General features: G+C 35.6%; 1 protein-coding gene across 8 annotated transcripts in view; it reads right to left on the minus strand.

The window, feature by feature from the left end:
* pum (pumilio) overlaps nt 1–16,811 on the minus strand; it is a 419,525-nt gene extending 402,714 nt beyond the window's left edge. For 3 of the 8 annotated variants that reach the window (XM_089647474.1, XM_089647473.1, XM_089647468.1), the window contains exons 1-3: nt 16,627–16,811; nt 15,851–16,233; nt 11,515–11,892 (exon numbers count right to left, since the gene is read on the minus strand). In XM_089647474.1, the coding sequence (XP_089503600.1) occupies nt 11,515–11,892; nt 15,851–16,078 (606 nt within the window). In that variant the 5' untranslated portion in view covers nt 16,079–16,233; nt 16,627–16,811. Of the gene's footprint in view, nt 1–6,768; nt 7,065–11,514; nt 11,893–15,850; nt 16,234–16,626 lie in introns of those variants that run through there. The other 5 variants (XM_089647469.1, XM_089647470.1, XM_089647471.1 and 2 more) reach the window with 5 other exon arrangements.

The raw sequence follows: 16,811 nt of genomic DNA on the forward strand, positions 1-16,811 counted from the left end.
TTAAGTTGATGTCTTATAAAAATTTACGAAATTCTCTTTATTAGATTATCAGTTTGGCTTCCGACAGAACATGGGTACCGGTGATGCAGCATTAAACATGATCACCTCAGTCGTAGAAGCTCTAGATACTGGCAAAAACCAATGGCTGTATTTTTAGACTTGTCCAAGGCATTTGACACCGTATCCCATGGTTTACCTCTAAAAAACTCCGTGCAATGCGTATTGTTAATAAAGCTTTGTTTTGATTTGTTCAGAACTTATCTTGGAAATAGATCAGTAATGATTAATGATCACATTAGTTTAAAAAAAATCGATTGTATATGGTGTTCCTCAGGGTAGTGTTCTAGGTCCAATTTTATTTTTGTTATATATTAACGACTTTTGTAAGCTGCCGTTTTCTGGTACTTATTGTATTTGCAGATGACACTGTTTTGGTATTTGCTGGGATGAAACTTACGCTAAGTGCGAGGCGGGATTAAGGGCAGTCAAAATTTGGCTTGTTCAAAACATGTCAACCTTAAATATCGAATATCTTGGCTTAATAATTGATAGACATCTAAAATGGAACAATCGTGTTACTATAACAAACAAAATAAGAAAGCTAGCCTACATCTTCAAGAGTTTAAGAAATACATTGGGCATAGTTCCATTAAAAACTGTATACTATGCGCTTGTTAAATCAATGCTTTCATATAGTGTGGTATGTTGGGGTTCTTGTCACCAGTTAAAAGCCAGAACATCCATTGGACAAAGCAGTTTTTCGTAAAAGCTCCGTTGCATGCTAATAATAATAATAATTGGATAATTTGTATAGCGCCGTTTTTGTGAAAAATCACCTCAAGGGCGCTGTACAATTTATTTCCTAGGATCTACATTTGTTATTTAGACCAACTGTGCCAGCACGAGGTTCGTCATCCGTTCAGGCATGTGTCTGCCGCCAATATAGCGCTGACATGTATCTGCTGCCAATAAAGAGCGCTGACACAACATCCTCACATAGACAACAAACCTTGGCAGCACCGCTGTGACGCTCGACGAAGACAGAAGATGGAGACTCTGCTGCAAGAGTCCTAGGTAGCGAAGGAACTGTACCAGCTGCTGCAGGGAGAGAGACTACCCCGTCCACCAACTGTGCCAGCACGAGGCTCGTCATCCGTTCAGGCATGTGTCCGCCGCTAATATAGCGCTGACATGTGTCTGCTGCCAATAAAGAGCGCCGACACAATATCCTCACATAGATAACAGACCTTGGCAGCACCGCTGTGCAAAATCACCTCATCCTAGTTTACCTTAGTCTCTCCAGTCACCTCCCAGCCTTTCATGCCACCTAGTGCATCTTCTCGACCCTTTCAGACTCCTTCCTGGCTCCAATACATTCTTTCTATTGTCGTGATCCGACGATTTCACACCTCTGTCTCAGACCCTTAGGGCTCGCTTATCGCAGGCTATCATAAGCAAAATCTTGAACCAAAGTCAAAGTGAAGTTTATGAGTGTCATCTGTAACAAAATACATAATAACAAAAACAGAAAATAAAAACAAAGACAAAAACTTTAAACAAAATATGGCTTATCTGTCCTCCATGCAGACATCCTCGGTTGAAAAGGTCCCGTAAATCCCAACACCACTTGACACTTGAGTCAGGTATAAAATCTTCGACTGCATTGAGAAATCTTCGTTCTAGCTTCACTTTTAAAAATTAATCGGTTTAAAATGCTATAATAATTGCAAATTCCGGCTAAACGGTAGAAGTTACGCACATTTCGTGAAATAAGAAGGTAAGCACTATATAAAACACGGATGCTGAACAATTTTCAGCGATCTCTTAGCAAGGGAAACCTTCTGAAAGGATCAAACAAACCGGAGCGGTTAAAACACGTCCGCAACGAAGAACCATATTAAGCACTCGGTGAAAATATAAAAAAAACTATAGGTTTGTTGAATCTATCAAGAAAATTGCAAAAAATTCCATACTGGCTGAGACTGGTTATTTTGGAATGCCCATGTCGTGGTTTGTCATGAATCACCTTAGGAGCCTAACCTTACCTTAGACCCACAGGTGGGTCACATCATATTCCATGTGACCCACCTGTGTATGTGTTATGTGATTTACTTATTTGATTGAATATAATTGTAAAGCTGCTCATATCGACAAGGAATTCCCTAGTGAGATGACCAGCGGAGGAAAAAAATACTTCAATCCGAAGCAAAAGATAAAATCACTGAATTACGTTGATTCCACTTTTCTTTCCATGCATGCGACGTTAGATAAATTGGTTCATGTGACTTAACAAGTTAATTATTTCATGAATCAATAGAAGAATCCGGAGCGAACGTAAATATTAGTGATTCAAAAACAAAGAACTTTCAATCACCATGGTTTCAAAATAGGTAACCAAAACCGAGAAACAAATAAGTGGCACTACCCCACGAAATTCGACAAGCCGACTTTTTTAACCGTACCAGATATTAGCGGCGGGCGACCAAGTCGGGTTTAGATTACGGATGGGCCATATCAGTTTCTTACACACAAACGCGCCCCCTGCCGAATCAATAAAGATATTTTGCGAAAGGTGGATCGAACACGAAAAGACGGAGCGAATAATGAATTGGAAGGTTTTTAAGTTACTACGTAATAGAAACAGAATGTTTCCAAATAATGCAAGACTAACTTTTGTCTCGGTCTACAAATGAATATTAAAAACGATTCAATAGATTTTTTTAAATATGAAATCTTTCTTTTATAAGAATATAAGATAAGAAAGCATATAACAAAAGCAATGTGTCCGTTTGGGATCGACCAGTTATGAGCCCTGCAGTATTGGGTTTAATATAATACATAAATGACGACCACAGGCGCAGCACAAAATCTACAAAGAGTCAGACCAATGCACTAGTTTTTGTTTGTGATAACACTCACATGTCAGAAGTGTGGGTATTACGAGTACAAAAGAAAGTAATCAATGTGGTCATAAAGTTTTTGTACTTTCACTATTCTTACTTTTGTTGATGGTACAAGATATGCCGTATATATGAAAAAAATTTTTTTTTTAATTTACTTAAATAATAAGTATAGTCCGAATATTAAATATTGCGGGTGAATGACCAATGATCAATGACTAATGAACAGTGAGTGACCAGCGAGCCAGACGATTCGGGCATTTCCTGAATTTTGCCCGGTTCTGAATTCTCACATTATCCATCACATCACACATGGAAACTAAACAATGACATTACCAGTACTATAGTGAGAATACGATAAAACGCGTCGAGTAGGCAGAAATGTTTATCTTGACAAGCATTATTCTCGAAAAGGTTGCCTTTCTATGATGGTTGGTTGAGAATGTACACATTATCAATATTAACAACAGGCTGTATCGTGACAACAGTGTGCGAGGGGTAAACTTCGGAAACTTGAAAATACAAAGTTTCGATTACGGAATCATGTGTTGAACATCGTTACAGAAACATGGTCTCAAAATGCATGGGGGAACTTACAACGAATGGACAACGGTTGGACAATCAGGGAAAACGGTTTTTGATACTGAAGATTTATATTATGCAAATTCTATAAAAAAAAATCATCAAAAAGATACCTACCTCCTTGTGAGGTGAACTGTTATTAGATCTTAATTTTGTCAAACAACGAGCTGATGTGAACCCGGCGTCGCTGGGGGGTTACCCTTAGAAGACAGACATTTACCGTCGCGGTCTTTTCTGTAGGCCTTTTAAAGATACACAATTCGGTAGTACATTATTTTGATGTATCTCATAAGGTTTAGCCAGCGTTATCAATTTAGTACAAGAAAATATATGTTTAGACTTTTCTCTACTATCTATAAATATAATATGCATGTATTATATATATAAAAACCTTACGGAAGAAATTCTCCAAATGATAGTGAAAATTCTATCAAAATCCGTTGCGTAGTTTAGAAGAACATTATTTAATACTATTTAGAGATGACGAAATGAGGAAGGACGACTAAATTTAAATTTTGTTTAAGTTTCCATTCTGCAATTTGTGGATGCTGTGCAGAAGGAAAGGAAAGAGCGAACGCGAGTCTTCAATAGACTATCGATCATAGACATATGAATATTAGTAGACCTGCCCTAAGTGATTAAAAGCGTATTATCCCCACTCCCCATACCGGTTCCATTGGAGCCGGCTGTGCTCGCGTATGGCCTCAAGTGAAATTTGAAAACGTGACGTCATCATTCTTGTGCGAACTATGGTCGAGGCATCATCGGTTCATTTTACGAAATAACACGGCAAAATGTTGACTTGTACTATGAAAACTTGTAAAAATAGATGTGAAAAAGAGAATAAACCCAATTGTCGTATTACATTCCATATATAAGCATTATTTTACTTTATTTTAAGCATATTCACATCGTATAATATGAATCAGTTGTTACTATCACATCGAGAAACGTCTGGACGCGAAACACAAAGCTGGTTGGTTGCTGGGAAGTAAATTATGAACATTTATAAAAGTGTCTTAACTAAATAATTAAACGAAATATTCGACTCTGAAAATAGAACCGAATTTTTTTGCCGAATTTGGACTTCGCAAATTTGTTCATAACGTGGCGAGTAATTTGCGCTCCCATGTAAAAATGTCTATTCATTCAAAAGCAGATTTTACTTTTAAGAAGTAAATGGTGATATTATAATGCGAGATGCCTATTTACTGTCAGATTGATTTATTGACGAATCACAGTCAGCTTCACTCCCTTCGTTCTTCAACAGTTGATTTTACCCCTCGCCATTATCTTCTCGTCTATTAATTCCTATGTCTGTGCTATCGATGCATAATGGAAGATACAGGAAAACCGTCGAGCGCAAAAAGAATTGTAAAAAAATATCAAAGGCGCAGACTTCCTTCCATTTCAATACCGATAGAAAAAACACAGTATTCCCAATTGCCTCAAGCTATTTCCGATGACCATTTATGTTATTTTCGAAACAAAGCCATATTTGCCAAAAAATAATAACGACCTTTGTCATTATCCCAAAATAGACAATATCATTATTAGTACGAATGGCGGTTACATCATGACGGCAGCGCATTAGCATTAGTGCTTTCCACGGCGATGACTTTGGATGGTTTTTTGAAGGTAAAAGACTAATGACCCCGCAATGCCCAAGGAGCTGTTCTAGCCTCTTCGTCCACATCACCACCGCACCAAGCAGCGATAATCAACATTAGCAGTGGGACGCAGAGATGAATGACACTCGTACAAAGGAAATACGAAATATTCAAAGAAATTGCCGCAAAGATTAAAAAAAAACTTCAATAAAAATCTGTATCATTATTTTGCTAGGGTGAAATGCAGATCACGCCAAACTCTGGGAATTGAATAAAAATGCACTTTCTAGATGAGAAAAGTGTGTAGAAACTCATTAAAAAAAGAATTAAGGCGCGGAAGAATAAATTGAGGGAGATACAGCCGATCAAAGTTTAATAAATTGCACTTCGCGATCTGATATTATCACCATATTCGGACAGTCCGCCGCCATATTTTGTCACGAAAATCAAATTAAAAACTTTCAATACTTTTGAAATTTCAGTAGTGCCATCCAAAAAATAAAAAGTGTTGCCATATAATAATATCAATGCATGGAAAATTCTGAAAATTAAATATCATTTGCCAGATTGGTAGTTTATTATTTAAAATCTTGTAAATACTTAATTTATGTATATATATAACCTAACCTAACTGTGATTTTCTTTTTTTAATGAATTTCTACACACTTTTTTCATCTAGAAAGTGCATTTTTATTCAATTCCCAGAGTTTGGCGTGATCTGCATTCCTCCCTTTTGCTATTCAGCTGATTCTTCAGGGTTTGCAGAGGTATAAGGAAGTCACAAATTGTGGGTAATAATAATATTTATATTTCTAAATACATGTATTCAAATCGCTGCATTTGATTTTTTTATAATAAGTGAAGCACAAAATACCAGGAAGCAGAAAAATGACAATTTAGAATATAAATTTGTGGTAAACTTTTAGAATCGCTGAACACGCTCTATAAACAAGAAAAGAAAACATGGACGAACTGTCAATACGGATTAAACTTTGAAACTTTGACAAAAAAAATGGAACTAATGCAATATTATCTCTCCGACGTAAAAATCAGTGTTTTATAGTAACTAAATTGAATCGAAGTGTCATTTCAAAACATATTCGTGTATGCGTGTGTCCAGCTATCTTAAAAGATTACCAAATTGCCTATACATATACTATTTCATAAAATTAGCTTAGAGAGCGTTTATAAAATTTTCATGCTAATACATGGTACATGACTGTCGCAACTGCACAAAGTCACAACTTATAATTACCTACTCATTACACTAAGCATAGTTGGGCGGGTAGAAATACCGATACTGTTTCTAGAACAGTCGTCACCATGGCGACGCAAAGCACGACGTAATTTGATTATACAGAATCCGACATTATAACATCCATAGTCCCGCGAGCCGGTCGAGAAACGAGCCACACATCTCAGTACGATATAAACTCGGAACCGGGGTCATGGACAAACCGTGAGATTCTTCCACGGTCAGCGCCGCTAGAAGCCAGACGGGACCCACGGACCCACCAATCCCGCCACCAGCGACAGCCATTCTAACACAGGTACGTAAACAACACAATACACGGACCTGTTGCGCTCCGGCTCCGAGCACACCAATCATCAACCAAATAACTATATCACCAATAGAAAATATCAACTTAACTTAACAAAAATAAAGAATTAGGTACCATATCGGAGCCCATATCCGTAACTTCAGGAGCGAAGAAAAAGTCGCTCAGCGGTTTCATCCGAGCGGCTGTGAGACAACGAGAACAATAATAATACAACAAGCGCACGAAACTTTCAAACGAAAAACTTTAATTCACTTAACACACACACCTGAGCACTATTTATAAAATTCACAATATACACATTGGGCAACGCGGGTTGGGGCTTTTATGCCATTTTATTTATGCTCGCACAATAACACACACAACAGAATGACAGCGGCTGCGGGACACAAACCTAGCACAGGACGAAGATCGTGTTCGTGTGTTGTGTTGACTGGCAAACAAAAGACGAGCTTCGGACCGAGCGCATGCGCGCGCGGAGGGAGAGGGAGAGGCCTCTTGGCACATAATCCTGAACGCGCCATGGCCGGCCGAATTCAAATGGTAACAGAAAGTTATTAGTTGTTATATTCTAGATTCGCTACGGCCTAAAGTTTGCGCAAATAACGAGATAAGAAAATACTAAATATTAACCACTGTGAGAGGCAATTTCTTTTGATTTACCATCAAAGTTTGAGGTGTTTAACACCGGCGCGGCCATGACGGTATTTGGATGATGTGTAATATGTGTATTGTCCGCGGGAGACGTCGGCATCGGTAAAGCAGGGAACTACCGGCGAGTTACCGGCGAGTGGGCGCGTTATTTACTTTCGTTTCGCCGGCTCGCCTCCTCTCGGCGCGCCGTGAAATTTGCAAAAGTATTCTCGGCAAACAAGTTTTGTTTTCGTTTGCGTAAAATCAAAAGTTTGTCAAGAAAATTATACCAGAAGTTAAATTATCATTACAATCGGATACGCGCATTGAATCTTATCAATATTCATATAACTAGGTGGTCGTAAAATGACAACAAGATTTTAATAAATTAGTAACAATCTTATTCCACTTGACGAACTTAATTTTGTTTCATGTAAGTTACAAATCCCAATTATGAAAGACTCTCATAAAAATGGAAATTGAATGAGTCAATATTTAATGTGCAAAAAAGTTAGGTTAAAACAATAACAAATAAATTTGGGAGATCCCTCTATCGTAAAAAACATATCTGTCTCCATTTTGGGAAATCAAAATGTTATTATATCTATCATCCTAAACTATATAATATAAGTCGCTATCCACGTATGTCTAGTTCTTTTAAACTACGCTACGGATTTTGATATGGTTTTCAATATATCACTTGGAGAATTTCTTCCTGGAGGTTTATGTACGAGGCGTATCCAGAAAGTAAGTGTACTGAATTTTTGTAGCTTACAATTTTTTATTGAAACATAAAAATTACATGGTTACCGTAGTACATATGTAAGCTATTTTTCGACATAGTCGCCATTCCTCTCAATGCAGGTGGTGAAGCGGGGTAACAACTTTTTGATGCCTTCCTCGAAGTAGTTTCCCGCCAACCCCTTCGTCCACTTCTCCACCTCCCCCTTTACCTCCTCGTCGGTTGAAAACCTTTTTCCACCCATGTACAGCTTCAGGGAGGTAAAGAGATAAAAATCACTTCTCAACGTACTGACCTTGAACCGGTCTCGTTGCGGAGGGGAAGAGTCAGGCTACACGTAAGTGTAGCCAACATGTCGAAAGTAAAATTCATTCGGTCGTGAGAGCCTCAGTACACTTACTTTCTGGATACGCCTCGTATATATGATACATGCATTATATTTATAGAAAGTATAGAAAAGTCGAGCAACGCCGGGTAAACGACAGCTAGTTTGATACTAAAAAAGTAATAATATTTTCTAATTTTGATAAAAAATACTTTGTTTTTTAAACCACTTCATTGGTTATACAGGTTGTGCCGTAAGCTATGGATCAAATGAATTGGATCGATCAAAATTACCCCATATGTATTGTTCTGGTTCTTAACCCTTAATGTTATATCGATGTTTACGTATTTTTAAAAAAATAACAAGTATGCCACCTAAATAAATGTTTTTTAAAGTGTTTTTTTTTTTTTTTTAACTTTTTTGAATTACGCTGTAATGATGTATCCATGGAAGTATTTCAATCAACTCCGTTTCCATATTAGAATATTAAATCTAGTTTTTGCAATAACATTTATTTATTTATTTAATAATATCTAGCATTCAAATAAAGCTGACACAAAAAAAAAATTATATGCCATAGAACATTGAACCACAACATACACACATTTACTTACTTACATTTTATGCAGATTCTAGCAAGGTATAACTAATTGGTCGCTTTTAACAAATTATGGTTTTTTTACATTTAAAATCTTTTTTTGAAATTTAATTTCAAACAGTTATGAATCTTTCACATGTAGCATAGCAATCACTTTGTAGTTAAACATAACATGTTTAACTACATTTTCATTCATATTCAAACGTAATTCAATATTTGGCACACCATAGCATTAATATTATACTTGTGAATTATGTAAACGAAATGGTATGTTTATTAACAAATATAACTAAAATCTGAACAATTAAACCAAATAATGGCATGTTTACTAACACACAAGTAAGGCTTGCTGTTCTGCAATTGGCTGACAGCTAACTACCATAATATTATAATAATATAATCACCATCAAATCAATTCAACAGAATGACAAACTAACAACCTGTTTTATTTGAACCTTTGCATTCATTTTTAGTAAGTTGATTTACAAAATGGCATATCTTTACACAATGCAGAAAAGAATAAACCTAACTGAATCCTCACATGATATGAAGTAAATACACAGTTGTCATGGCTAACAACAACTCTTTCCTAGATAAGTTGTACCTTTGCATTCATTCTAAGTAAGTTGACTTACAAAATTACATTCTAGGTAAGTTGATTTACAAAATGGCACATCTTTACACAATGTGGAAAAGAATAAACCTAACTGAATCCTCACATGATATGAAGTAAATACACAGTTATCATGGCTAACAACGACTCTTTCCTAGATTAGTTGTACCTTTGCATTCATTCTAAGTAAGTTGACTTACAAAATTACATTCTAGGTAAGTTGATTTACAAAATGGCACATCTTTACACAATGTGGAAAAGAATAAACCTAACTGAATCCTCACATGATATGAAGTAAATACACAGTTGTCATGGCTAACAACAACTCTGTCCTAGATAAGTTGTACCTTTGCATTCATTCTAAGTAAGTTGACTTACAAAATTACATTCTAGGTAAGTTGATTTACAAAATGGCACATCTTTACACAATGTGGAAAAGAATAAACCTAACTGAATCCTCACATGATATGAAGTAAATACACAGTTGTCATGGCTAACAACAACTCTGTCCTAGATAAGTTGTACCTTTGCATTCATTCTAAGTAAGTTGACTTACAAAATTACATTCTAGGTAAGTTGATTTACAAAATGGCACATCTTTACACAATGTGGAAAAGAATAAACCTAACTGAATCCTCACATGATATGAAGTAAATACACAGTTGTCATGGCTAACAACAACTCTGTCCTAGATAAGTTGTACCTTTGCATTCATTCTAAGTAAGTTGACTTACAAAATTACATTCTAGGTAAGTTGATTTACAAAATGGAACATCTTTACACAATGTGGAAAAGAATAAACCTAACTGAATCCTCACATGATATGAAGTAAATACACAGTTGTCATGGCTAACAACAACTCTGTCCTAGATAAGTTGTACCTTTGCATTCATTCTAAGTAAGTTGACTTACAAAATTACATTCTAGGTAAGTTGATTTACAAAATGGCACATCTTTACACAATGTGGAAAAGAATAAACCTAACTGAATCCTCACATGATGTGAAGTAAATACACAGTTGTCATGGCTAACAACTCTTTTCTAGTTCAATTGTGCCATTGCAATCATTCTTGACCAGTTGGTTGACAAAAATGGTATCCTGACATAACGTAGAAAAGAATTAACTCAACTACTAAAACCAACCCTTAGATCTTTTAAATGAATATATATATGTTGTTTTTAATTTATTAGGATTAACTTATTGAAGCTTATAAACCCCATTATAATATTTAATCAGTGAAGAAGTAATATTGCATAATACCTAACACATCGCCCTTAGTATTATTTTTCATAAAAACCGCACTAAATGGAAATAAAAATCATCCAAATATAATTACAGTGATAACCTGCCTAATACCTACTACCTAGGGCCTAGGTGGCTACTGGTTTTGACAAGGGGCGCCAAAATTTCACTCATGTGAGGCGCCATTTGGCTCAGGGCCGGCTCTGGTAATATGTATCAACAACCAATGAAAATATGAAAGAGACGACAAAGACATAGAAAATAAAAAGATAACATTCGCTAGATAACTGGGATCCGAACCCAGATCCTCTAGCCTTACTGTCCGTGTCTCTACCAATTGAGATATTGCCACCTAATTACATTCTGTCTTCCTTATCAATATAAACAATGGTAGAGACGTCAGTCCTGGTAAGAATAGAGCATCCGGGTATGACTTCCAGTTGCAACCATTACCTTTTATTTTTTGTGTCTCTTTGATATTTTCATTGACAGTTGTTGATATCATATTCTTCACTAAATTAAATAAATATAATCTATCAGTTTCCTTCATCTCGGAACATATAAGTTGTACCTCAAAAGTGTACTACGGGAGGTCATATTTTTTTTTGCCTGAACTGTAACAATTTCTAAACATACAGAATTGTACACAAATAAGGATCACGTGTCCACTAATAGATCAGATAAAAATAAATGTAGAAATGTAACTCACCGGTGAGCGCACACCTCCAATGTGATTCAAGCCCAGCTGGTTCTGGCTCTGCCCCACAAACTGTCCGGCAAGCACGCCCGGCTGCCCCATGTGATACATGAGGTGCTGCTCGCCCTTGCCCACCCCATTGACCTGCTGGAGCTGTTGTTGATGCTGCTGGTGCATGTCATACATGGACTGCTGTAGGACCAGACTGGGCTGACCCTGGAAGGCCGGCACCGACAGGCCCAGCCCGCCATGGGTCAGCATCATCTGCTGTTGTTGTTGTTGCTGCTGCTGCTGGGGTTGGGATGAGGACACTGTCTTCATTGCGGCCATTTGGCTCGACGGGGTGTTGCCCATTGTTGGTGGCGGATGGTACTTCCATTTGTCATGGTTCTGGAAAGATTCAACTATTTAATATGCATGTCTTTTATAAGTTTAGTGCGGAGAATAGAGAAGAGTATTTTAAATAAACCCTTGGTTGTGCAGTGGTGTCCTGAAGGGATCAAAAATAATTTCATTTAATAATAATTTTGTTTTTCAATTTTATTAGGGATAACTTATAAACAGTTATAAACCTCATTGTAATCTTTAGTCATTGAAGAAGATAATAAAAACAATTCTCAATGAAAATATGAAACAGAAAAGACATAGAAAATTAAAAGGTAAGGGTCGCAACTAGGACTCGAACCTAGAAACTCTAGTAGTAACGGGACTAGCGTCCGTTTCATATTTTCATTGAGAGTTGTTGATATTATCTTCTTAAATGACTAAAAAAACGTTTTTGTTGGGAAGCTCAACAACGAAACAAAATAATTAAAAAGAACATTGTACAATTGAACCGCGAGTTTAAATTTAAACAGAATTTGCACCCAGTATCTTTAGGCATTAGCAGGGACTGCGGATAGGTGTTCTAACTTTTTTTGAAAATATTGATACTATCAGTGTGTACAAATATATCAAAAGTGTCCTCTTTTAAATGATTTGCCTGTACTTTCCTGTTGTAAATATGGGGACATAATTTAAATAAAAAAAGTATGAGACTATGTGAATGAAGTGGCATGTTCTACGTCAGGAAGGGCCATAATGGTTTGTTAGTTAACGAAGTGTATTAGTGTTTCTACTTTCGAGACATTTGTAGAAACCTTTCTGTCACTATAAAATAGTCTACATTCCAGCTGCCCTGTAATCATTTTTATCAGAAGACCTAGCTACTCCTTGAAATTGAATGAGGTAGTATGCAAAAGACGGAAAGTTGACACTGAGAAGGAAACAGTTTCCCTGTGGACAACTTTCCAGAAAAGAGATTGTAGGACTTACGATATGGAATTATGAACCTATACTCTACATAATATTATGATTTATCTTTTTTCAGTCCATTTAAGTGTTCTGCGTTATTCCTAGTGTAATACGTTCATTTCACTTAATCATAAAAATTATTTTTAAACCTTTTAAAATATGCTTTTATCAGAAGTTGACGAAAATATTTCATTCAAACATCATTGAAATAATTTTGATAGTTTGCCAATGTTAAAACTTTGACTCTGCATACCATAAGAGATGATTATTAAGATATTTTACTGAATGATTAATTAATTGAAGGATTATTGCAGACTTAGTCATTATATTTAAAATTGCTAGCTCATCAAGCTGTCCTGATAATGTTATTCAAATTACTAGGTCAACTACTACATTTGATTGTAAAAATATTTCAATAAAAGCATATGCATATATGTATACACATTATCCCAATACCTAAACATCATAATCTGGGCAAAAAATGTGGTCAAATAATAGACGACATCAATCTGTGCAAAGAATGTTATCAACTAATGGATAATATCAATCTGGGTAAAGAATAGGCAACACCAATCTGGTCAAATAAAAGAAAATATCAACCTGGGCAAAGAATGTTGTCAAATAAAAGAAAATATCAACCTGGGCAAAGAATGTTGTCAAATAATAGATAATATCAACCTGGCCAAAGAATGTGGTCAATTAATAGATAGTATCAACCTAGATAAAGAATGTGATCATAAAATTATATTAAAAAAATAAGGAAACATCAGAAGGGAAAGGGCGCTGTACAAATCTACTAAAAAATAAATTAGCATTATGTTGAAGGAATGGAATACCTTGATGTTTGACGATGCTGATAAAAATATAAATAGAATAAGGATTGAAAATACTATACGCTATACTTAAAAATCTGTCTAGGGGGGAAGTTCTGATAAGATACTATGTAAATTTTATACCGAAGTAAACATTGATTTATCAGATAAGTCTAGTAATGTACACGGTAAGATAAGCAGATTGCTAAGATAAAACGGAAGAAAAGTGCGCAAATATCAAAAAACATCATGGAAAGATCGCTGACCCAACTGCGGTCTGAAAAACTATTGTGATCTACAACCACGGTCAGTGCTCTAAAACTAGCTCAGAGCATCTTCATTTAAGCCAAACATAATTAGATTCATTATTCACATTGCATTGTGCATAACAAATATTTTATATTGAGAGCAATTTCTATAATGAGACTTGATAAAATGTACAATGAACCATAATATTCCTGCAATAATGTTTCAATGAATTCTCATAACAATAGCCATTCATAACTGTAATAATAAAATAATATGATTTAGTAATATTGTCTCTCACTCTAATCATTTATTTACATTACATGAAATCAGACGAAAAGTTGAGATTGTTGACTTCGGCAACAGAGATCACAGGTTCAAAATCAAGCAAAGTTCAGTTATACTTTATTTTACACATACTATGAGTACACACTGCCTTTTGGGTAAATATACAGAAACTCTTCATCAATAATGAGGATTTTACAAAACAGTTTCTTAGTTTGTGTTGAATTAAAAAAATAAAAACTAGTCTAAAAACCTATTTTTATATGTTACATCAATGGTAATAATATTAATTAAAATTTATTATTTAGGATGAATAGCGTATCTGGATTTTTACCGCCTTTTGTAGTAATAGAGGAATTGGGTCTCTTGTGCGTTTTTGACAGCACTGATAAAGTAAGAGTGAAAAAAACAATAATTTATTCCACAAGCATGTTTGCTTAATATTGTCAAGTTCTTATTATTTTGTTTTATCCATGGCAAATTTAAATCACAATAATATAAGAAATAAGTATAATAACTCAACTTATCGCAGAATATTATTGGATAGAACAAACGTTTTTCTTTAATGTTTTTGAACGTTTTACTTCAATGGCCAGTTTATTTGAATAGGTAATAACTGTCAAGATCGTAATTTGTTTGAATGTCATATTTTGAAAGAAGCATTTATTGTTTTTTTGCAAACATTAACCGTGAACAACAACAATGTATTATCCTCCTCTTCTCTCGTTAGTTCTCTTCCTATGCTCTCCACACCCCCACCCCCACTATTCTTTTTAGGTTCAAAATAAATCAGATAAACATTTACATTTTAATGAACTTCATTGCATTGCATTCATCAATACTGCAAGAGTCTGTTGATTGGATAATGTTTGGATTAATGGATGATGCTGATTATAAAGAGAACATTTTATTTTTAGAAGTAGGTGTTACTAAACTTATAGAAATGAGTATTTATGCATAATAAAAATGGTTACTAAATATATATTTTTGGTACACATTAACTTACCAAAACAATTTTTATGACCAACATTGTTGTGGGGCATCTTATTTAATAAAAAAATTTATTACTTTCCTTCCAATGAAAACGGTACTACATTTTTTTTATTACCATTTGTCACTCCCACTCCTCTAAAATGAACCTAAAACCGTCATGGCATTTTTTATCAATTGACCTGAAACAAACTTTACAAGAATTCAAAAAGGAATATAATCTGACATTGAGCCGGATTTTCAAAAATTTCACAATATTATTATTTCAGTTTTCTCAAAAGGAGTCTTGTTAATTTAATTATTCTCATTTACGAGAGGATAATCCAGTTATAAAAACTCAGTTATTACACAAATAGGTACATAATTTAGAGAAGTTAAATAAATAAAAACACTCCCAGGATAACAGAAGTTTGGCAACTCTAGACTTTGATGATTGCTAAGCAATAAATTACTAATTCAAGGGCATCCAATATGACAAACTTACGCTTCACATTTTCCTAACTTAATTCACATTACGAATATAGAATATTGGCGGAAACTGCAGCTTTTATCTCGTAAATATAACATTCACTATCTGAACACAAAAATTAAACCCCGGCAATACCAAAACAAATACGTAATTTTATGTGATATAAACAATAATTCGAATAAAAGTTCATTGTAAAATGAAACGATTAATGTCAGTGTCAGTGTCAGGGAAAGTTGGAGTAGAGGTTACTCACGTCAATGGCGGAGTCGTCTCCGAGGGCCCAGCGAGGATGCTTGGGAAACTGCGGGAACTCGGGGTCCTGTGGGGTGCGCTGGAACACATAGCCCACTGCGGCATCGTCCTGCGAGCGGCCCGGCCCCGGCGCGGCCCCTCGGGCTCCCTGCACCCCTTGCGCCGCCGGGTCGCCACCGCTGTCACCGCTTCCCAGCCACTTCATCAGGCTGTTGTCAGATTGTATCATTCAATATCCAACTTATGTTTTCACAATCGGCAGTCTCACTATATTCGTGTGCTCGTTAATTAATTTACTGTCGGCAGATCCGAACAAAAGAGTGCAAAAACGCGCCGCTAACGGACAAAACTTTTTGTTTACAGCGCTAACCTATAGCTACCGCCCTGGAAGATCGTTGTTATAACCGTGTTAAATGTGTAATTCGGTGACATTGATCAAATATTGAGTACGAAGCGGCTAAATATACTGTGTGTCTCTATGAGCGGGTATTGGGATTGAGAATAGAGGGGTTCTCGCAAGAATCGCTGACACTTTGTTTAATATTCGAATATAAAATCTCAGGAAACAAATGGCAGCCGTCTTTTTGACAGCGGCAACAACACAAAGAAAATTTAGCGAATGCGACTGCAACTACGTAAAGAATAGATGCAACTATCCCAATTCCTCACTTAAGAAAGATACAACAGCTTATTTAGTTAGCTATGTATGTATTATCCTTGATATTTGACGCTAAATCGTCGGCGTCGGTACATCGGAAATATTCGGTGAAAACATACAAACACTGGGAAAATTACACAATTTACACTCACAGAATAAAAGAAACACACAAATATTAACACTATCTATACACGAAACTATTTACAATATTCTTAATTTACACGATAGCTTGATTACGCCATTTAAATCCGTCGATGTTTACCGATTCAAAACAGACAACTAAAAACCTTCAGTGTCTGTCCGC

Source organism: Hesperophylax consimilis, chromosome 26 (genome assembly GCF_061612785.1).
Source record: "Hesperophylax consimilis isolate HC1 chromosome 26, BYU_Hcon_1.0, whole genome shotgun sequence".
NCBI lineage: Eukaryota > Metazoa > Arthropoda > Insecta > Trichoptera > Limnephilidae > Hesperophylax > Hesperophylax consimilis.